This window comes from Sorex araneus, chromosome 2 (assembly GCF_027595985.1).
Source record: "Sorex araneus isolate mSorAra2 chromosome 2, mSorAra2.pri, whole genome shotgun sequence".
NCBI lineage: Eukaryota > Metazoa > Chordata > Mammalia > Eulipotyphla > Soricidae > Sorex > Sorex araneus.
In genome coordinates this window covers 162186829-162209507 of record NC_073303.1, presented here as the reverse complement: position 1 = coordinate 162209507, position 22679 = coordinate 162186829, and the positions used below count along the sequence as shown (strand labels likewise).

The 22679-nt window shown below is 33.8% G+C and overlaps 2 protein-coding genes and 1 pseudogene across 2 annotated transcripts; 2 read left to right on the top strand and 1 right to left on the bottom strand.

Moving 5' to 3' along the window:
* Window positions 1-1644: 1644 nt before the first annotated feature.
* On the bottom strand, window positions 1645-1727 carry LOC129402746 (U4 spliceosomal RNA; annotated as a pseudogene).
* Window positions 1728-7129: 5402 nt separating this feature from the next.
* LOC101538888 (olfactory receptor 5AC1-like) lies at window positions 7130-8053 on the top strand. Its single transcript, XM_004607027.2, has one exon. It carries the CDS (start codon window positions 7130-7132, stop codon window positions 8051-8053), a length of 924 nt encoding a protein of 307 aa, XP_004607084.2.
* A 10351-nt stretch (window positions 8054-18404) lies between these two features.
* On the top strand, window positions 18405-19328 carry LOC101539147 (olfactory receptor 5AC1-like). The gene has a single exon (XM_004607028.2). It carries the CDS (start codon window positions 18405-18407, stop codon window positions 19326-19328), a length of 924 nt encoding a protein of 307 aa, XP_004607085.2.
* Window positions 19329-22679: the final 3351 nt, after the last annotated feature.

The following is a 22679-nucleotide window of genomic DNA, read 5'->3' as shown; positions in this document are numbered from 1 at the left end:
GGGGACCATATGGGACGCTGGGATTCGAACCCAGGTCGGCCGCGTGCAAGGCAAACGCCCTACCCGCTGTGCTATCGCTCCGGCCCCAACACAGTGATAATGTTATGTCTAAAATGACTTAACTAAAAACAACTCCGAGGAGTCTCTAGCAGATTTCACACAGAAGTGTGATGTGACACTTTCAATGCCATCTTTTAAAACAGTTCAGTCTCCAAAGCATGAGTTCAAACTCCACTTAAATAGGACTATGAATGACACACTCAGTGAGAGATCTACTGGTCAAGATAGTCAGTGACTGGGTGGCCTACATACATCATAGCTTTTCTGTAAGATGCTTTCAAATGGAAGATAAACCCTATTTTAAAGTCTCCTAACCTCACCAACATGGCAGCTGTTCTTCCCCTGCTATGTCCAAGACCTTGTCAGTGATGATGGAAAGGAAGTGAGAGTCTCTTACTTCCTTGAGGGTTTCTTCCCAAATACAGCCCTCACAAATTATAAACATTGTTTCTGCTGTCTTCCTTCCTTCCTTCCTTCCTTCCTTCCTTCCTTCCTTCCTTCCTTCCTTCCTTCCTTCCTTCCTTCCTTCCTTCCTTCCTTCCTTCCTTCCTTCCTTCCTTCCTTCCTTCCTTCCTTCCTTCCTTCCTTCCTTCCTTCCTTCCTTCTTTCCTCACACCCAGTGACGTTCAGGGTTACTCCTGGCTCTGCACTCAGGAATTACTCCTGGCATTGCTAGGGAGACCATTTGGGATGTTGGGAATTTAACCCGGGTCGGCTGCGTACAAGGCAAACAAATGCCATACCCACTGTGCTATCACTCCAGCTGTTCTGCTATGTTTTTGAGCAGAACAATGTGTTAACTGCTGTTGTCTCAAAGCACTTCCTTAGAATCTCTTCACCAGAATAAATTCGGCACTCCAGCAGTGCTTGGAAGTTATCAGGAGTAAAGAGACTTTCTGGGATTTCATCAGCTTTATGTCCATCTAGAGGTATATTTTGTTTTCCCATGAGAATCAAAATTTCAAACAAAGATTTTAAGTATTCCTTATTTTCCTTCTCTTTAAGAGTTAAAGATATAATGTCTTCATCCTGTTCTTCACCTCTCTCTTCTGCACTGGGGTGCAGAACAATATTGCTGTTGTTTATTTATTTATTTTTTATGTTTTTGTTCCTATTCAGACGTTTCCTCAATTTTTTTTTTGTCTAGAGTTCTGATTTCATCTTCACTTAATTCTTTTATCCATTTTATATGTCACTATGCATGTTGTTCTAATGGCTGGTAAGATCAAATATTGTTGGGATTGCATTATCTCAATGAACTGTCCTATAAGGACTCTATTACTTATAGTTCTACCTATCACAGAGGTCTCAAAGTGTTTGTCACATAATCGATAACGTTTATTTAGTTGATTTGGTGTTTTATTTTCTCAGTCTGCTTTCCTACAATTCTCCACCCATTTCTGGCGTCTAGCGGGGTCCCTCTGGAGCCTGAAGAAGGCCAGGTCAGACTTTATGCTCTTGCGTGTGCAGCTGGGGGCTGTGCAGAAGTTCGGCATTGGCCCACATTGGCCCGCATTGGCCCACTGGCCAGCCCTGCCCTCCCCTCTCCTCCTCCTCAGGGCTGCTCGCCTGCCCGTCAGACCAGGGAGATACAGATTTTTTTTAATTAGCAATAATTGTGCCTCAGATAAACCTCACTGGCTATGATACTGCCACTGCACAAAGCTCATTCATAGATTTTTTTTTAAATCACAAACTCACTTATGAGTTCTTCCATTAGAATTGATCTCCTTCATCTTTATTTATTTCTACAGTTTTTTTGTCTTGTTACTAATGTTGTTTTCTGAGTTCCTCACATCTTTGGTTTCACTTATAGTTCCAATTCTAAATTCTACCTTCTTAGACAGAGAAAATTATGTGCATTGTGACTGTGTGTGTGTTAACACACTAAACAAATATCTACAGGCTTATGTTTAAATTCTTTTTGATTGTATAAACTTGGGAAATAAATATTTTTAAAATTCAAAATTTGCTGAGGTTTTCTCAGTTGGCCCATTGAACGTCTTAACAACATGAACTTAGACAAATTCCTTTCTTTCTCTTGTCGTTTTGTTTTGGGTCACACACAAGGATGCTCAGGGCTTACTCTTCCCCAAGTTACTCCTGGTAGGCTTGGGGACCTTTTGGGATGCCGCAGATAGAAGCTAGGTGAGTTGAGTGCAAGACAAGTGCTCTCCTCTCTGTACTACTGCTGTCTCTCCTATAAATCGCTTTAATTCTATGACAAAATATTAACTATTTTTATGAAAAATTATCGAATAAGTTACGTAGTTCACATGTTTTCAAACTAATGACATAGAAAAATTTAAAACGTAGTATCAACCTAAAAGTAGCTTATGAAATAGTATATGTACCTGTAACGTAATTTTAATTTAAAGTATTGATTAATTAAAAACAAGGTAATAGCATAAAATGCTAAGAGCAGAGGTTTAATTATCATTTTCTACTATCTCACCAGAGAAATCTTAAACTAGTTATTCCAGAGCAGCCTGTTCAGCAACTGTTGGGTAATCAGCTGATGGATCCTTGTTCTCTCCTTCAGCAAACAACCTTGTAATAACCACCTTCCTTTCTGGGTTATTCTAACATCCTTATTACAGAGCTTCTAACTGCAGAGTATTTCATTTTGCACAACTTTATCAAGGTTCTTTCTGATTGCTGGACACTAATTTGAGTGCATTTAAAAAAAAATTAAAACAACTTAAAATATTTCATTTCTCAACTTTTCTTTTCATGCTATCAAATGTTTATATTTAACTGATGCATCAGTAAGTATGCGAAAATATAGCAACATGCATGGGAAAAAGATAGAAAAATATGCATTAAAAAGATACATCAGTTTTTACCAATTACAAAATTTATTTTCCTTATGCCTTTCTACATTTCAATAACTTAATTTAAATAACTTGTAATTTTTGTTTTTAGAATAAAAATGAAATATAATAGTTACAAATCTATTTGTAGAAAGGATTTGTTTATTAGTCCATAATGCCTAGTAGATTGTCACTATTCTATAGGGAATCTTTATGTGACCTTCAGGGAGTTTCAGTATTATCTTTATAAACAAGTTAGAAGATGGGAAGATATAAATATCTTTCACTTCAAGCTGCATTCTTTGAAGAAATGAATATGAGATGAATAAGTGTCCTTAAGATTTTTGTTCTTGCATCTTAAAAAAATCTTCATGAATATTATTACTTTGCTATGACATCTCTACATCTTTTTATAGGAATTGGGTGAGAATGCAATCCTTTATTGTTATTATTTTTCTCTGAACATGTAATTTAAGGATTTTTTCATGAATACTCAGAACATCTGAAAAACATCTTCAGATGATTTGTGTACCAAATGAAAGAGAAAGCAATCAAAAACTGAATAGGCAAACAAGTATGTTCTTTTGAATTCTCTGAATCTTTACAAAGCTACATATTGTTGAATGGGAATTTGAACAGATGCTATTATATTTTATGTGTTTACCCACTTTGTTATGCCACCGCCTAATGAAGTCTATTCTTTGTCTATTCAGAAAAGTACCAAAGAGTCAGTCAGATTTAAGATTGACATGTTAAACTGAATTTTAAAACAGTTCCCAAGTGACTTTGGTATATCGCAGTATTTAGAGGTGGGCTTGATATTCAATACTTTAGAAATGTAGCTTATTTTGCTGACAATATCTTTGTTGGAATAATAAGAGAAAAAACCCAATATACTTAGTACATCATGTCTATGAAATGAATATACATTGTAGCTTGACAATAATTTTGAAACTTCACACAATCAGAATTATTTTCTAACATTTAAGAATGAAGTTATGGGGATGTTTAAGGGGAGTATGTAAATAACAGTTTTCAACTTTAATATATATATATATATGTAGCAATTCTCTAAACATGCAGGAAAAAAAGAGTTCAGAATGCCTGCCAAAAGACATGGTTTACTTTTATATTCAGGATGAATGGTATTACCTGGCACTTTCTGTAATTTGACAGCACTATACTCAATGATTACTGCCAGTGTTACCAGCCTCTGTTTATGCTTTTTATATATCCAATGTAAGTCTTGAAGTGAAATTTTCTAGTAAAAATGGGGAATTATTTTCTTAAAAGAAGTTTTATAAAAAAATTTTTTGGAAAGTGAACTAGTTTTATTTAGGGGAAAAATATATTTGAGGGTGTGGAGAGAGAAAAAGAGAGGAGAAAGGGAGAAAGAGAAAGAAAGAGAGGGAAAGAGAAAGAGAGAGAGGGAGAGAGAAAGTGAGAGAGAAAGAGAGAGAGAAAGAGAGCGAGAGAGCCAGAGCGAGAGAGCAAGAGCAAGAGAGCAAGCACTCTCCTTGCTCAAGAGAGAATGTGGGAAGCTTCCCCAGAGTGGAAAGCTGAGAGATGACAAATCCCCCAAATGGAGTATGTGTGCTGCTTATCTCCAAAACTTATATTTAAAGGGGGGAAAGTTGCGGGCTTTCTGTATTTAATATGCCTAATTCTTCTATATAGTTTTAGAGTATGAAGATTATACTTATAAGAACTAGCTCTGCACAAATGGTATGTTCCTTTCATTTTCCACATTATTTCTACTTATTAAATTACGAAATGGGTTCACTGGCAAAATGTTTCAGTCAACAGAGATTTAAAAAGTGGTATCTTCAGTTATTGAGGTCTGCAGTGCAGAATTAGTGACAAGAAGAAAAATAGGGTTGCTGATTAGAAGTAATATAGCACAAGTAAAATATGTGTTGGTATGACACCAACTTAGGTGGGCTTGTCATAAGTTCGCCATGGGATGTGAATCAAAGACTTGTAAATATTCCTTAGAATAATTATATACTTAGCCATTAAATATTTTAATTTAAAAGAACTGATTTAGTTCATTAGCATAGCTATTGAAAAATACAAACTGTATTTTATGTACAGAATTATGCATATTTGTCATTGGTGTAATGATTCATGATCATTGTCCATTTGATCATTTGTCATCCACCCTTGTTTCTATGGGTTCTTGCCTTCTACTTGTTTCTTAGTCTTTGGAAAATGAGTTAAATCTTCAGTTTGAGGTTCTTAGCTGCTTGGTCTATATTCATGTTAGTAATTGCCTAAAAGAGAGTTTGTTATTTCTAATTTTGCTTTAAATAATTTTCATAACCTTTGGTATTTTCATTGAATACTATTTGAAACACCGGCTACTATTTCTACTATTTTCTTTTCTTCTTTATTTTTGCAGGGGTGGGGGTACATGCCTGGCAGTACTCAGTGCATACTCTGGTTCTGCACTCAGGGCTTACTCCTGGTTGGGGTTCAGAGGACCATATGTGGTGCTGGGGATTGAACCCTGGTCAGCCACATACAAGGCAAGTTACTCACGGTACTGGTACTATCTCTCCGGTCACTGCTACTATATAGATTGTGATATAATTTAGCTTTCATTCCATTTCATCAAATAGACTGCCTTATGTGAAAGGCAGTTTATATTTTTATATTTTGTAAAAAGTATACAAAATAGGGTTGGGAAAAAAGTATTCAAAATAATGATCCTTAAAATAATTTATTATTGTAATTATCCTTACAAGAATTCATACCTCTAAAATTTTAACAATCAATCAACTTACTTGGATTATACTAGTCTACTCTGAAATTTCTTATACAGTTTAATTTTTTATTTTTTATGCTTTTATTTTTTTTTAGCAGATTTTGGGCCACACCTACATTTTTTTTTGGGTATTCAGGGCTTCCTTCTTGCTCTGTGCTCAGAGGTTTTTCCTGGAGGTGCTCAGGAGACCATATAAGGGGGTAGGGGGAACCAAATTGCAAGACAAATGCTTCAGTCTTCTAACAGTTTTTAGAGCTATCTGTAATTCCTAAGTAAACTGACTGGAATACTTTTTCATTATCATAAAAGTATATTTATTTATTTTTTACTTTTTCAAATTGAATCACTGTGAGATAGACATTTAAAAAGCTGTTCATGATTAGATTTCAGTCATACAGTATTCCAACACCCATCCCTCCACCACTGTACATTTCCCAGCACCAGTGTCCCCAGGTTTCCTTCCATCACCTCCACCCCCACATTTCACCCCTTTTATCCTTCTCTTTCTTATTTTTATCCTCCTCCTCCTCCTGCTCCCCATCCTCCTTCTCCTCCTCTTCCTGTTCCTTCTTCTTTTTTGAATGGATATAATAATGTGTTTCAATATAAGACTTCAGTGGGAAATGTTGTTTTGTTTTGATTAGAGGCTACATACAACAGTGGTGTTCAGGGCTTATTCCTGGCTTTGCACTCACTTCAGAGTTCATTCCTGGTGGTACTCATGGGGTACTAGAGACAGAACCTGGGCTGGCCTCTTGCCAGCAAGTGCCTTACCCAGTATACCATCACTCTGTCCCTGTAATGGAATAGTTTTAAAGGGATAATTTGAATTTGGGGGTGAACTCAAGAAAGTAAAATAAATGGCTTAATAAAAATTTGGCATGTTTTCTAAGAACATATGATCAGAGAAGTTTATTAGGAGTTTAGGGTGATTTTGACAATAATATAATCAAGTAACAGAATGGTAACGGGCAGGAATACAGCAATGAATTTTAACTTACTGCCATATTATTCAAATAATTAAAAGAAGCACATATGTGTGCCCAAACATACAATTTAAGAAGACCCATTATTTTGGTGAAAAGAAAAATAAAAAGAACTGAGAAAGTACAAAAATACCTTTGACTTTGAATTAGGGACCTAGATTGAAGAGATTTTAGCAATGTGTACTATCCACTTTTAGTCTTTTTAACAAAACTTTTGAATCAAGCCAATTTGTTATTCAAAAATTCTGAAATAAACCTTGAAGTAATTATGGACTTTTAGGGAAAGCTTTTTTTTCAAAAAGCCAATAAAATCAGAGTCATATATAATATGTCTATAATTTTATGTGTCTTTTTGAAAAGAGAAAATTTGTAAATGCATGTAAGTAAAGGCCATTTGTAACAGTAATAAATATAATTTTGTAATTCAGTGCACTTCATAGTCATTTCACCTTATTAATTTCTCTTACCATATTCTTTCTCTATAGTGATCTCTTCAAGGGAATATGATGGAAACAAACAAGACACAGGTGACTGAATTTGTTCTCACGGGACTTACTGATATTCCGGAGCTCCGCGTGCCCCTGTTCCTGGCGTTCTTGATCATCTATCTCATCACTATAGTGGGCAACCTGGGACTGATTTTCCTTATCTGGAAAGACCCCCACCTTCACACCCCCATGTACATATTCCTTGGAGGTTTAGCTTTTGCCGATGCTTGCACCTCATCCTCTGTGACCCCAAGGATGCTTGTCAACATCTTAGACAAAAGCCAAATGATATCCCTCTCTGAGTGCATGGCCCAATATTACTTTTTTGGCTCTAGTGCCACCACAGAATGTTTCCTCCTGGTAGTGATGGCCTATGACCGCTATGCAGCCATATGCAACCCTTTGCTTTACCCAGTGATAATGTCCAACAGAGTCTGTACTTGGTTGATAAGTGTGTGCTATGTCATTGGTTTCTTGCATCCCATAGTTCATGTAGGATTGCTGTTTAGGTTAACCTTCTGCAAGTCCAATATAATACATCATTTCTACTGTGAAATCTTGCCCCTATTTACAATTTCTTGCACAGACCCATCTATTAATGCATTTGTGATTTTTATTTTCTCAGCTTCTATACAAGCTTTTACTTTTATGACCATCTTAGTCTCCTATACCCGTGTCCTCTTTGCCATCCTGAAAAAGAAGTCTGAAAAGGGCAGGAGCAAAGCTTTCTCCACATGCAGTGCTCATCTGCTCTCTGTTTTCTTATTTTATGGCACTCTCTTCTTTATGTATGTGCGTCCTGGGTCTGGCCCAGATCAATATCAGGATAAGATGTATTCATTATTCTACACAATTATTATTCCCCTGCTGAACCCCTTTATTTATAGTCTAAGAAACAAGGAAGTTTTAGGAGCCCTCAGGAAAATCATAAGTAAATAAGTGTTTGTTGGATAATATTCATAAGTTTTTCTATTTTACCCTTTTTTAAAAATTGCAGTAACTGTTTAGGTTTTGCACATAGCAGGTATTTAGTAATTACTGAATGAAGAAACTTTTAAACTTGATATGCTGATCATTTGACTTTATTGTTATAATCAAAATAATTGATAATGCATTAGAAGCTGACTCCACTCATTATTTTGGTCTGAAAATCATGCTCAAGGATGAAAGTGAAACTGACATCTCAAAGTTACTAAATCTTTAATGCATGGATCAGCTCTTAAATTCCCAGATATTGACCTTAAATTTTTTTAATAATACTTTTTTTTTAATTTTCATTTTTTTATTGAATAACCATGGAAAAGTTACAAAGCTTTCAGGTTCAATTCTCAGTCACTCAATGATCAGACTCCCATCCCTTCACCAGTGTACATGTTCCACTGGTGATACTTTTTTAAAGAAAGACTCAGTATGTCTCTAACCTGTTCAGAAAGTACTAATGTCCCTGTAAAGAATCCTTATGAAAAATAATTTAAAAATAATCTTTCCAGGGGATATTTATAGTGACATATTACTAGATTTAAGGATATATTATATAACACTTATTATCATATGAGCAATTCATAATGATGAAATAAACATGTGTACCAAGTTACTATTATTGTAATAAATATTATACTGGTTTTTAAAACAAATGTTTCTAGGAAGATTCAAATTTAAAAACAGCATTGTACTATAGTTATTAAAAGATATTTACAATACTTAAAATTTCAAATATTTTTCTTGCATATATTTGAAAATGTGTTGAGTTGTAAAATATTTTCTATTTTTTAATTAAATTATTGTACTGAGCACATAGTTTTCAACACATATAGATCAAATGAATACACTTTTGGGGAACTGGCAAATATTTAAATGAGAGGTGTATTTGATAACTCACAGTTAAGCAAAATAAATTGATTTTTAAAATAAATGTCATGTATTTTGTCCATCTGTCTCTGCATTTCTGACCTTTTGTACATTATACATGGTCTTATAAATTCCTATAGTTATTAAAGGAAAATTTATCTCTACATAGAGGACATGATCCACTAATCTTTATTTTATAGTTTTCATTTTAGGAGAAATATTATTTGTTGATAAAAAGAGCACAATATCCACAGTGAGCTGATTTATCTATGGCTTTCTTGCACAGATTCATTTATTAATGCATTTGTGGTTTTTATTTTCTCAACTTTTATGCAAGCTTTTACTTTTATGACCATCTTAATATTCTGTACCTGAGTCCTCTTTGCCATACAGAAAAAGACTGAAAAGGGCAGGAGCAAAGCTTTCTCCACGTGCCGTGCCCATCTGCTTTCTGTTTTCTTGTTCTTCGGCACTCTCTTCTTTATGTATGAGTGTCTTGGGTCTGGTTCAGATCAGTATCAGGTCAAAATGTACTTACTGTTTTATACCATCATTATATCCATGCTAAAATAAACTCCTTTATCTATAGCCCAAGAAAAAGGGAAGTTTTAGAGGCCCTGAGAAAAGTGATAAAGAAATAAATACTTTTAATAAGGTCTATTTTCTTTCCTTTTTATCTGGTTTAAATAAAGCATAAAATCTCACCATATTTTCGCACATAGTAGGGATGCAAATAGCTGTTTAATTAATGAATAAAAATTTGACTAGATATGCTTGTCTTATTTAAAAGTTACAATAATCAAAATAATGCACTTGCTCAGGACAGATTTAAATTACTTTTTGTACTTACAATTCATAAGCAAGGATGAGCTCTAGAGAGATAGAATTGGTCAGGCATTTACTTTGCAAATGACAAACCCGGATTTTATCTCTGACATCCCATATGGTCCCATGAGCCAATCAGGAGTGATTCCTGATTCAAAAACAATAACAACAACAACAACAACAACAACAAAAGCCATCATCAAGGATGAAAGTAGAACTGAAGAAAGTTCAAAATTATTGTTTTGCAATATAATTGATTTGTGTCTCCAATTATACATATTTTAAATATTTTTTTCACTTCATTGAGTGGTTCTGACCTTGAAATTTCTTCAGTCTGAAAGAAGCTAGAAGACTCAATCTTGCAACAGATGCAGTCACTGACCAACGATGATTGGAGTGTATAGTGGAAAATATAATAGAGAACTGGGTTACATATTTTGTAGAGAGATGCCCAGGGGACCCCACACTCTGTCCTTTGTAAGAGAGACCAGACCCCTAGTTCCAAGATATATTCTCAGTGATCTCAAGATTTGGCAGAATGACCACCTCAGAGGAGTTGGGGGATATCTGTGTGAGAGCTGTCTCAAGTACCTCCGTTCTGTATCAAACAGGTTACGTGAGCATATCTAACATAAATGTCATTTTTTTTACCAACTCAGAGACAAATATAAAAAGATTAAAACTAGTTCATTTTATTTGCCATCCAGAATGTGGTTGATCACACCACATCCATTCCACAGATTTAACACAAAATTGTTGCCTGTAGTTATAGATCTCATTTATTTTCAGACTGATGGCTTGACCTTGTAAGAAAGAGGTCAGGAATAGCAAGATATATGACAATCACCTCCTCTTCTTGGACTCTGAATTTTCATTTTATTTTTTATTTATTATTATTATTATGTTTTGCTTTTTTGGGGTCATACCCGGTGATTCTCAGGGGTTACTCCTGGCTCTACACTCAGGAATTACTCCTGGCAGTGCTCGGGGTACCATATGGGATGCTGGGAATCGAACCCAGGTCGGCTGCGTGCAAGGCAAACGCCCTACCCGCTGTGCTATTGCTCCAGCCCCCGGACTCTGAATTTTTAAAAATGACACTTTTCTAGAAGAAAAGCCCAATTCAACAATGTTAGATCAGTGTGCAACTGTTTGCAAGAGGCCAGGGTGCGAGACAAATTAGGTGTCTCAAGAGAATCTGAATCGAAGGCCAGAGCCTTTCTGGGAATTCAGTGAGTAAAGTGACATTTTCTCCTATGAGTTTAATCACTTTGGGTCCTGCTTTCAAATCATTTATCTGTGTGAATTAAGTTTTGTTTATGGTATAAAAGAGTGGTCCAGCTTAATTCTTCTATATGTGTCTGTTCTGTCTTTCTAATAATTTATTGATAACATGTCCTTTTTCTGGTGTATATTCTTGGCTTCTTTGTTGTAACTTAATTCATAATATATATTTGGATTTATTTCTGGGCTCCATTTTATTTATTAATCTGTTCAATTTATGCCAATACCATACTATTGTTTTTACTATACATTTGAAATTTAACTTGAAATTACAAAACATGATGGCTCAGCTTTACACATTTTTTTCAGAATTGCTTTGGATATCATATCTTTTGCTGTTCAAATATATATTAGGACTATTTATTCTATTTCTGTGAAAATGCCTATGGATTTTTGATAGATATTATATTAAATCTATAGAGTACATTTATAATATGGGCACTTTGACAAAATTGAGTCTTCCAACTCATGAACATGAACTATATATATTTATTTAATATTTTCACTAATCAAATATTTAACTAATATTTAACTAATCAAATATTTCTTTGATTAGTTACTGATATATAGTTAGTATTCAGATCTTTTGTCTGCTTAGTTCAGTTTATTTCTACTAATTTTATTCTTTGATGCTGTTGTTAATGGAAGAGTTTTATTTAACTCTAATTGTGATAGTTCATTATTCATATTCTGTGATTTAGCTTTTTAACTGTTTAAATTCTTACAGGCAGTCAAAGCACCTGAGGTAGGGGCAGTGATAGAGCATAGAACAGTCTTTTTTCTCTCCAGGAGGGATGGCTCCCAAATGGTGCTCCTTTGGGGTTGTTCCAAAAGATACTCAATTAAGCTTTACAGACCACACACATTACTATTTGGACAGGTGATGTGTTATTTGGGTTGTCAGTGCAAAAGGGAACCAGCAACACCCCAGAGGTGTCAGAGACCACAGCTTGCGATGCTTAGAAGGCTATGAAGTTCTGAGTCTAGAACTTGGGGCCTGATATATGAAAGGCATGAGCTATATCTTAGAGAGCTTCTAGAATCAGCAGCTCCATCCAACTAGTCTTTAGGATTTCTTCATGAGAACTGTGGGATCTACCAGCTTCACTCACTGGAATGGTTGAGTCTTGGAGAAGTATTTCAAGTATTTTTGGTTATTACTACCATTTTCAGATAACCAAAGACTACAATAGTGGTGACCTTCATTATATCTTCATTTATTTTACTATTCTATTCTCTGCAAATACCATATAGATGATGAAAAACCATAATAGAAAGCACAAAATCACTGTACTGCAATGACTACAATAATTTTGGCTAATGTTCTACCCTTACTCAAAACTATGACTATGCTATCTGATATGATATGTAGATGTTGTTATGAAAAACATGTGACTGAAGATCAAAATAATTTTTCATTCACCTGGGTGGGACTTGTAACAATATAACTGATGGCCTAGTTGCTGAGCTAGCTTAATTTAATTGTTCTGCAGTGTCTAAAGGAAATTTTACTTTAGAGATAATTTGTTTAGAAAAAAAGAAGACTGGTTTATTATATTACCAATCTATCAACTTGATCTGATTAATACTCTGAATAACTTTGTAAAGTTCATGTGCTTTATAGAATTTATAGGCATATAAATTTTATAGGCACATAAATTCTATAAAAAGTATATACTAGGCAAATCTAATTATAAAATATGGCAAGATAATATGTTTAAAAGATGTTTTGCACCTAGACAAAAAGAAATAGTGGGTGTTTTATTGGAAGAAAGAAATAGATTATCTCCTGGAGATCATAATTTTGTTCAGATGGGAACTAATAGAGAATTGGGTTTTATACCATTGGGAGAAGTTAGGGTATCTATCTGTGGATGAAGGTAACAGGTAAATGATAATTTAACATTGAGTCAAAGAAACACTTAGCTGATAACTAAAACAGTTTTTCCTTTCCTAGATGTACAGTTTTCTTTTTTAGTTGATTGAAGTCATATGATTGAGTTCAGGATGGAATGTGATACATGGCACTTAATATCTCTGGCTTTTACGCATCTTCAGAATGACTTATGAATTTTCCCCTTATGGCTCAATCCAATTAGGATCACAAATATTGAAAGAAGTCACGTGCAGAAAATGCCTGTGTGACAGGTTGACATATCAATTGGTATTGAATAGTCTCTCAGGAAGGAACATACATTTTATTCTTGTCACAAAGGAGAACTAAGAATATACTTTGTTAATTTATTGAAATATTGAGGATTATCCATAACAGTGTTAATGCAAACAAATTATACTTACATTATTGAAAAAACTTTTGTAACTGTGTGCAATTCATTATTAGGTCTATTTTTCCTACAAGCACATTGAGATTTGGGTTTAAAAATTTTTAGTTCTGTTATAAATTTAGTTCTGTTTATAAATTTTAAGTGAGAAAAGTGTGTGTTTGGGATGGTGGTGAAATGGGTATATTATGTATTATGTAAATATTAATTTAGCATCAATGTGGAAAATGGATTGGATAATTGCATTAGGAAATACATATGGTAAAGTTGGAAGATTATTTAATAAGAGCAGGCAAGAAACAAGAATATCACAGACTTTAGAACTATGTTGATAGAAATAAGTAATTTAATTTAAGGTATATTTAGAAGACTAAAATCTAGAGGTCAATGGCTGGAATCATGAACATGAGAAAACTAGTGTCATAGAATTATGATTGGTTTTGCATAAATTAATCTTTAGTTAATCTATTCCCTGAGACAAGAAACCCTGGAAGGACACTGACTTTGGGGTGATAGAAGGGAAGATCCTAATTTCAAATTTGGGCATGTTAATTTTATGGGATTTCCAAATGCAAAAGTCAAGTAGCAGTTGGGTAGTGGCATCATTAAGAGAAATATGAAGAAAACAATAGTTATTTTAAACTCTAGTGATAGTTTATAAACATATCCCTATAGTGAACCCTGAGGACGCAATATATAATTTTAATTATTATAACTAGCTGTGAATGAATGATTTGGTGATTAGCTCACAATGCCCAGTAGAACATTGACTTTATCCTACTGGGAACCCTCTGGAAACATTAAGGGGATTTCAAAAAATTTTTAAGTATGGGGTTGAAAGTAGCAAAAAGAAATGCTACATCCCTCCAGTTTGGAGTGTCTAAAAAAAATCACTGTACAAATAATACTGCTTCATTTTTGTACCCTTTACATAACTTGAGAAAACGAGCACATTTACAGTTTCCCAGTATTTTAAAGGCCCTGGGTGAGAATGCAGAAAATACTATTATTATTATTGTTTGTTATTTATCTATAATTTATTAGTATGATATTATATCTAAGTAAGATTAAGATCCTGTATAGATCTTTTGCTTAAATTGGTAACAAAAATCTGAAAGGCTAAAAGAAAATGTCTGTCTGAACATGCATATTTCAGTTATAATTTTTTCTGTACAGGTAAGTAAAACTATGGGAAAGCTTTTAAATCATGAATTGGATAACAAAAAATAGATAAAATTAAATAATTTAAGGATATTAAGTATAATAACATCAAATATACTAAGTATTTATTATGGTGTGAAGATATATAAGCTTTGCATCAGCTATTTATAATTGTTCAGAATGGGAAATTTTGCCTTATGATTTGGGGCTGAGTGCCATAAAAATTTTTGTTTTCATGTGATCATCAGAATAAAACCTAAAGTCATTGAAGCTCGCAAGACTGCTACATATATCAAACATCTGGAGAAAAATCTCAGTTTACTTATTTTAGGGGTAAGGAAAACTTTGTAGGAACTAAAACTAGTATTAACAATAATTTGGCTCATTAAGGTTATGGAGAAAGTTAGACCAATTTATACAAGGTAAAATAGCTGAAATTTCTTACTCTCCGAAGAATTTCTTATGTATACTAGAGCTTCTAGTAGTAAAAGTAAAAATTTGAAAACTCGGTTTTTATTTATTTTAGTGAATATAAAACAAAATATATGAGCCTTCTGTCTGGTCACTGATGAACAGGAGCCTTTATTTATATTTTTAAAGTAGATAAGTCCAGGATTTCTAGTATATTTTTATAGTTATATTTATTATTTCTTAAGTTTGAGAAGTTTGACTGAGAAGTTTGACTATAAATTTATGAAAATGTTTTCCATACATTCAAGTACCATAGAAATCCCCATTTCTGAATTTTTATTTTTAAGGTTATATAAAAGTATCTACATTAACTTGAGATTCCTTTTTGTAATTCAGAAATTACTTAGGAATCAAATGAAAACAAAATCAATGTATTTATTAAAAAATAAAATGTATTTACAACAGTGAAAAAACAATAAAGATGTGTGAATACAGAGCACTGTAGCACTGTCATCCCATTGGTTGATTTGCTCGAGCGGGCACCAGTAGCGTCTCCATTATGAGCTTTCTTGTTACTGTTTTTGGCATATCAAATATACCACGTGTAGCTTGCCAGGATCGGCTGTGCAGGCGGGATACTCTCGGTAGCTTGCCAGGCTCTCAGAGAGGGACAGAGGACTAGAACCTGGGTCAGCTGCGTGCAAGGCAAATGCCCTACCTGAGAAGTCCTAAAAGCAGTCCTACTATTGCTCTATTTAAGTATTATCTTGTAAAATTATTTTGAAAATAAGTAATATTTTTTCAAAGTGCTGTCAGCTCTCAATAGCCAAAAGGTGACTATTGATGGTATCTGAAATAATTTTTCTGTTTTGGAGGAGACTATTTTTGCATGTGGCTGATATTTATGCACAAAATTTAGGGCTTAATTACATTTTCATTTTACAAAATATCTTAAGAAGTTAGTATTAAGATTTCATTATTTTTTTAAATAAGTCATATTTCTATTTATTTATTTATTTATTTATTTATTGCTTTTTGGGTCACACCCAGCAATGCACAGGGGTCACTCCTGGCTCATGCACTCAGGAATCACCCCTGGCGGTGCTCAGGGGACCATATGGGATGCTGGGATTTGAACCCGGGTCAGCTGCGTGCAAGGCAAACGCCCTACCCGCTGTGCTATCACTCCAGCCCAAGATTTCATTATTTTTTGTTCTTTCATATTGGAATCGATTTCATCACAGTTTTCTGAAATCAGTTGCAAAATTTTATGTCAAATAAATAGCAAAGTATATGCTGCCTTTGTTATGAAACTTTTCTGTGCATGATGCCAGGGGTTGAGCCCAGGTCACATGTATACAGAGCATACACTAGCCACTAATGCCACATCCCTAGCTCTGTCACAATGCTCTTATTTAATTTATCCTCTTCCTTTCTCCGCATATCCCAAACTCGGCTCTATTCCTAATTCAGAAAAACTTGTGCTATAAATAATGTCTATAGTTTTCTCCATATAAAAGAAAGATTTGAAAATACATCATTCTTTATAGTAATGGAATAATGTTATATTTCATATTAGTAAGATATTATTATTTTTTTAACCATCTCACTGATGATGTATCTGATCTTTGTCACCTTGACCAATAATATATTAGATATCTCTGCCTATTTATCTTTGTGTAGTGTGTTTTTCTTTGGGAATGGGGAATCCCATCCTGAGCTCAGGAGCCCAGGGGCCACATTCTGTGACACTTGTACAGCTAGGTTTGATGAAACTTGAGGGTTCTAACAATAGTCATCAGGACCATACCTATGGGCAAGCGAGTCTTAAGGACAACACTGGTAATGGCCAGTATGGTGTTTTGCTCTTATTCCTCATTGGAGCTGATAGAACAGCACAGATGTGTGTGTATAGAGGTGGGGGGATGGTCTTGGACATTTGGGTGGTGGTGAGGTTAGATAACTCTGTATATGTAGAACATAAATGTCAACACTATCAGAAACATAAAACCTTAAAAATGATACATTTTCAAAGAAAATACTAGAAAGGAACACACACATAAATTTTAAATGAGACCATATAAAGTTATTTTGCAAAAAGGTTCTACAATCGCATTTCAAAGAAAACATATTATCGTTTCAATCAGTAGCATTTTTATTCATTTTAATTTCTACTAATCTGCTAGGAGGAGAAATCTATGCATATATGGGCAAGTGTGTACCTGTGAGTTTGGACAACTTTTATTTTTACTATTGTCATTTCACCTCTTTGCAAACTTGCAAACTTGCTTATTCGTATCTTTTACTCATTCTTTCAGAATTTTTTTATTTTATAATTTTGATATTTATTTTTTAAAACATGGAGATCTTAATCTTTCATACACATGCTGAAATATGTTTCCAAACTCTATGTGTCTTTTGATTTTGTTAGGTATTCTTTCGCTATCCATGAATTTTGTATAGTGACTATGTTCTTATATTAGCTTTCTTCTTAGATACCAAGGATTTATCTAAAATTCCAAAGCTACAGTTTTGCCTCTCAAATTTCTTTGAAAATATAAGATCCTAATGCTACTTACTATCATAGACAAGTGTCAACATAATCCATTAAATTTCTTTTCCTATTGAATTAAAATATTTTATTCATTTTACATCAATTCCTGTATATATGGAAATTAATTTCTTAGTTCTCTTCTAATGCATGAATTCTATTTTGTTAGTTCTTATGCCACTAAAGTTTTGATTATTATGTTTTTATATTTCAGTTCAGCATCAACTAAGTTACTCCTGACTATTCTCACCATTTGTTTCCTTTGAAACAGTAAAATTATATTTTATTTTGTATGAAATATAAGGGCTGGAGCGATAGAACAGCAGGTAGGACGTTTGCCTTGCACGTGGCTGACCTGAGTTCAATTCCTCCATCCCTCTCAGAAAGCCGAGCAAGCTACCGAGAGTATCTCGCCCACACAGCAGAGCCTGGCAAGCTACCTGTGGTGTATTCGATATGCCAAAAACAATAACAAGTCTCACAATAGAGACGTTGCTGGTGCCCGCTCTAGCAAATAGATGAGCAACGGGATGACATCTAGTGATACAGTGATGAAATATAAAATGAATTTGTACACAATCAGTAACAACTTTATAATTCCAGTGACAATAAAAAATAAAATAAAATTAGAGTATATATGGGTATGGTTACAAAACCTCTGATGGATGAAAACAATTTGCATTAAATTTACTTGTCATTTTAAGTGAATATAATTTTTAAACCCTTTATGATAGATAATCATGAATATATATATATATATATACATACATACATATAAAAGTAGACAATTGAAGCTAGACATCAAGAGCCATTAATTAAATGAGAAGTAGGATTGGGGCATATGTTTGTCACACAAAAATTTCACTGCTAAACCCCTTGTGACTATTTTCTCTGTTATTCTTTCATTTTAGTACTGGGACAGTTCAGAATGATTGAAGGAAACAAGACACAGGTGACTGAGTTTGTTCTCACAGGACTTTCAGACGTACCAGAGTTCCAGGTGGCCCTCTTCCTAGTGTTCTTGATCATCTACCTCACTACAATGGTGGGCAATCTTGGATTGGTTGCTCTCATCTGGAAGGACCCCCACCTTCACACCCCCATGTACTTATTTCTTGGCAGTTTAGCCATTGCAGATGCCTGTTCTTCATCTTCCGTGACTCCCAAGATGCTAGTAAATTTTTTATCGGAGAATCATATGATATCCTTCTTTGAGTGCATGGCTCAATTTTATTTTTTTGGTTCCAGTGCCACCACGGAATGCTTTCTCTTGGTAGTGATGGCCTATGACCGCTATGTAGCCATATGCAACCCCTTACTTTATCCAGTGGTGATGTCTAATCATCTGTGCGCTCAATTTATAAGTGTTTCATATTTCATTGGCTTTCTACATTCAGCAATCCACGTGGGTTTGTTATTTAGATTAAGTTTCTGTAGGTCCAATGTAATTCATTATTTCTACTGTGAAATTTTACAACTATTTAAAATTTCTTGCACGGATCCTACAATTAATATACTTTTGGTGTTTATCTTTTCGGCATTTATACAAGTCTTAACCTTTATGACCATTATAATCTCTTACACTTGTGTTCTTTTTGCCATCCTGAAAAAGAAGTCTGAAAAGGGCAGGAGCAAAGCTTTCTCCACATGCAGTGCCCACCTGCTCTCTGTGACTTTGTTCTATGGCACTCTCTTCTTCATGTATGTGCGCCCTGGGTCTGGGCCTGCTAAAGATCATGACAAATTGTACTCTATATTTTACACAATAATAATTCCTCTGCTAAATCCTTTCATTTACAGCCTGAGAAACAAAGAAGTCATAGGTGCCCTGAGAAGAATAATGAATAAGTGAATAGCTGTCATGCAATTTTCAAACTGTTTCCTCCTTATCTTCTGCTGAAAAAAAAAAACAACAACCCTAATACTACAAGATTAGTCATAGGTCTGCCATTTAACTTGAGGGCAAGCAGTTAAGGTGGACCCTGAACACTTTGGATAGAAATTCACGCCCCTATCAGGCGTGAGGAGTAAATTTTGGTAATATAATCTATAATTAGCTTTCTTAGTTACTTTTTATCTGAGAATTTCATTGTTTGCGAAGTAAATCTTTTCTAGGCATTTTCAAAATTATAGGTAATAATTTGAATTTTTTGAAACTGAGAAATAATAGTAACTGAGATAGCAAATAGAAGCAGTTATTTACTTCATGAATAGACATTGCCCACCTCTCTGAAATTACAAGTTAATTATGTTTATTTATTTATTTATTTATTTATTTTTGCTTTTTGGGTCACACCTGGCGAAGCACAGGTGTTACTCCTGGCTCTGTACTCAGGAATTACTCCTGGCCATGCTCAGGGGACCATATGGGATGCTGGGAATCGAAGCCGGGTCAGCCACGTGCAAGGCAAGCACCCTACTCGCTGTGCTATTGCTCCAGCCCCACGTTAATTATGTTTAGTTGCTTTCTGTCTCGATATTGTGAAAAAAGAAATTCAACTTCACGGAAAAGTACATTCCTGAGGAGAAATGCATACTTTAGTGATAAAAATCAGAAAAAGAGCAGTGTTTTAAAAATCTGGTGGGTCTGAGGAAAGCAAATGGAAGCAAATGAATCCATGGAGAATCAAAATTCATCACAACTCATACTTCTAACTATAATATTGATATTAACAGGGAATTCCATGTAGAATAATATCTAATAATATAAATTTAGAACATTTGAATCTAAAACAAACCATTTTCAAGCACCAGTCTTGTCATTGCTTTACTATTCTTATCAATTTTTCCAGGTTTTTTGAGGACAAAATGAATAAGACCCAAATTCAAGACAAGCACCTGGTTTACTATATTCAGATATAATTGAAAATTTGTGCCAGTAAATTTTCTTCTACTAATTAACTTTCAATTTAGAAATATCATTACTTAAATATATGTTCAAATTTATTTTAGAATTTTTATATCTACATAGATGTTTCAATTCCTCTTAAGGAAAACAATTAAAAAAAATTCCCATTCCACTCCCTAGCATGTTTACTCAGGTGAAAATAATGATACAAAATGAGAATTAAATTTAAGCTGTTGAAGAATGAAAGCATGTGTGCTGTTTGTTTTTTTCATTGTTTTCAGTCACATCTAACTGTGCTTTGGGATTACTTCTGAGGAGTTCCCCAGGTCTGCACTCAGGATCACTCCTGGTGGGGATCTTGGGACTGTATGGTGTGCCAGGGATCAAACCCAAGTAGGCTGCTTTCGAGGCAAGTATCCTATCTGCTGCCCAATATCTCTCTAGTCCCAAAGTATTTTAAAAACACTTTGATTTTTGTTAAGTCAGTAGTTCAATAAATAATACTAAAAGCATTATCAAAAAGATGAGGCTTGGTATAAAGTAATTATCTTACTTGACTGTTTATCATATAAATTATTTATCACATAAAAGTGGGGCTGGAGAGATAGCACAAAGGGCAGGGCTCTTGCCTTGCATACTACAGATCTGACATCGTCATCCGCATCTCTTATGGTTTCCAGAGCACCACTAGGAGTGATTCCTGAGTGCAGAGCCTGGAGTAACCACTGAGCACTGCCAGGTGTGGCTCCCAAAACAAACAAACAAAACAACCCCCCCAACTCCTCACCGAAAAAACACCAACCAAGCAAACAACCAAACCCCCTACTATTGGGAGAAATAAATTTGTTTTTATGATCTCAAGATCAATTTTAACTTATCTTCAACAATAAAATTAAAGATTCCCACATGATTAAATTTGTTCTTTTATTTTTTCTTACATTGTTTAGAGAATTTTATTTTTATTTAAATTTTATATTGACATTGCTGTTCACAGTAGAGTTATTTCACATATTAAAAAATTTTCAACACCAATCCCACCACAAGTGTCCATTTTCCCTTCCCTTTCCACCCACCAGCCTGCTCCTCTGGCAAGTCTATGAGAAATTTATTTCATATTCTGGCTCCAACAAAACTTAAAGAAGTGGAAAATAAAATTATAAGAAGAAAATCAATAGAAGTCAATTTGTGATGATTTATTGAGATTTGATTTTAAACTATTAAAGAAATTCAAATCATTTAATACAATGCCTATACATTTGTCCTTTTAAATGTTATCTGTCAACTTTTTGCAGTCAACTTTTAACAATTTCACAATCTTTTTGACTCATTTCATAAGCACTGTGAAATGAATCTCTTTTCTTAATATTTTTATACTTTCTAGTGAAAACCCTTCAATTGTAATTTACTATTGGTATTTTAAGACTAATAAATATTATTTTATTTGTAAATGTAGATTAAATGTAAGTTCATCTATTTCCCAATAAACATGTTTTATCTATAGTGTCTTCAAAAGCAACTATGTGTTATGATTTTATACTCTGATATTTTAATTTTTCAAGTATTATTTTTAGCAAAATCTATGTATATTACATTAGAAAAAAGGGTGATGACTAGAACTGTAGTCTTTTCTTACAGCTTGAAGATTCCCTAAGAAACTGATATTCAGATTATCTTGTATCTAAATAAAAGAAATTTCATAGCCTATTTATTTATTTATTTATTTTTTATATCTCCCAGTTTCTTTTATTTTCAGAATAGCTTTAAATCTGTATGTGTCACATGTATGTGTATATGCTTATGTAGTTTTTAAGGACACAATTATATTGAAAATTGTTTATATATACTTTTCACTGAGTAATAGATCATGAAAATTTTCTCATGTCATGCAAATGTTTTTGTGCCTACATAATGTTAGTAATTGCATCATTAAATATACGCAGTTTATTTATTACTATTTCAAGGAAGTAAAAATGATACAGGATGCTTTTTAATTTGTAGTCATATTTATACAATGTATTATTGAACACCAATTATTGACGGCAACATAATAGTCACATCTAATTTCCATAGGACCACCTATAAAGAAAGTATCATGATATCATTTAACAGAAGAAGAAATTGAAAGTCAAAATTTAAGTAGATTTACATAACATTTGTAAAACGGAGCGAGGGAAAAGTTTTTTAAAAAATTTTTTTTATTGAATCACCATGTTGAAAGTTAATAAGAAACATTATAAAACTATAGACATTATTTTGGCCTAGGGAACCATCAAACAAGAAGGTATAATGTTCATCAGAAATATGCACCCAACACAAATGCACCTAAATAAATATAAACAATTATCAACAGACTTC

What these genes read in the sequence shown, in the direction of transcription:
- LOC101538888 (XM_004607027.2), top strand. Translation starts at nt 7,130, where the DNA reads ATGATGGAAACAAACAAGACACAGGTGACTGAATTTGTTCTCACGGGA.
- LOC101539147 (XM_004607028.2), top strand. Translation starts at nt 18,405, where the DNA reads ATGATTGAAGGAAACAAGACACAGGTGACTGAGTTTGTTCTCACAGGA.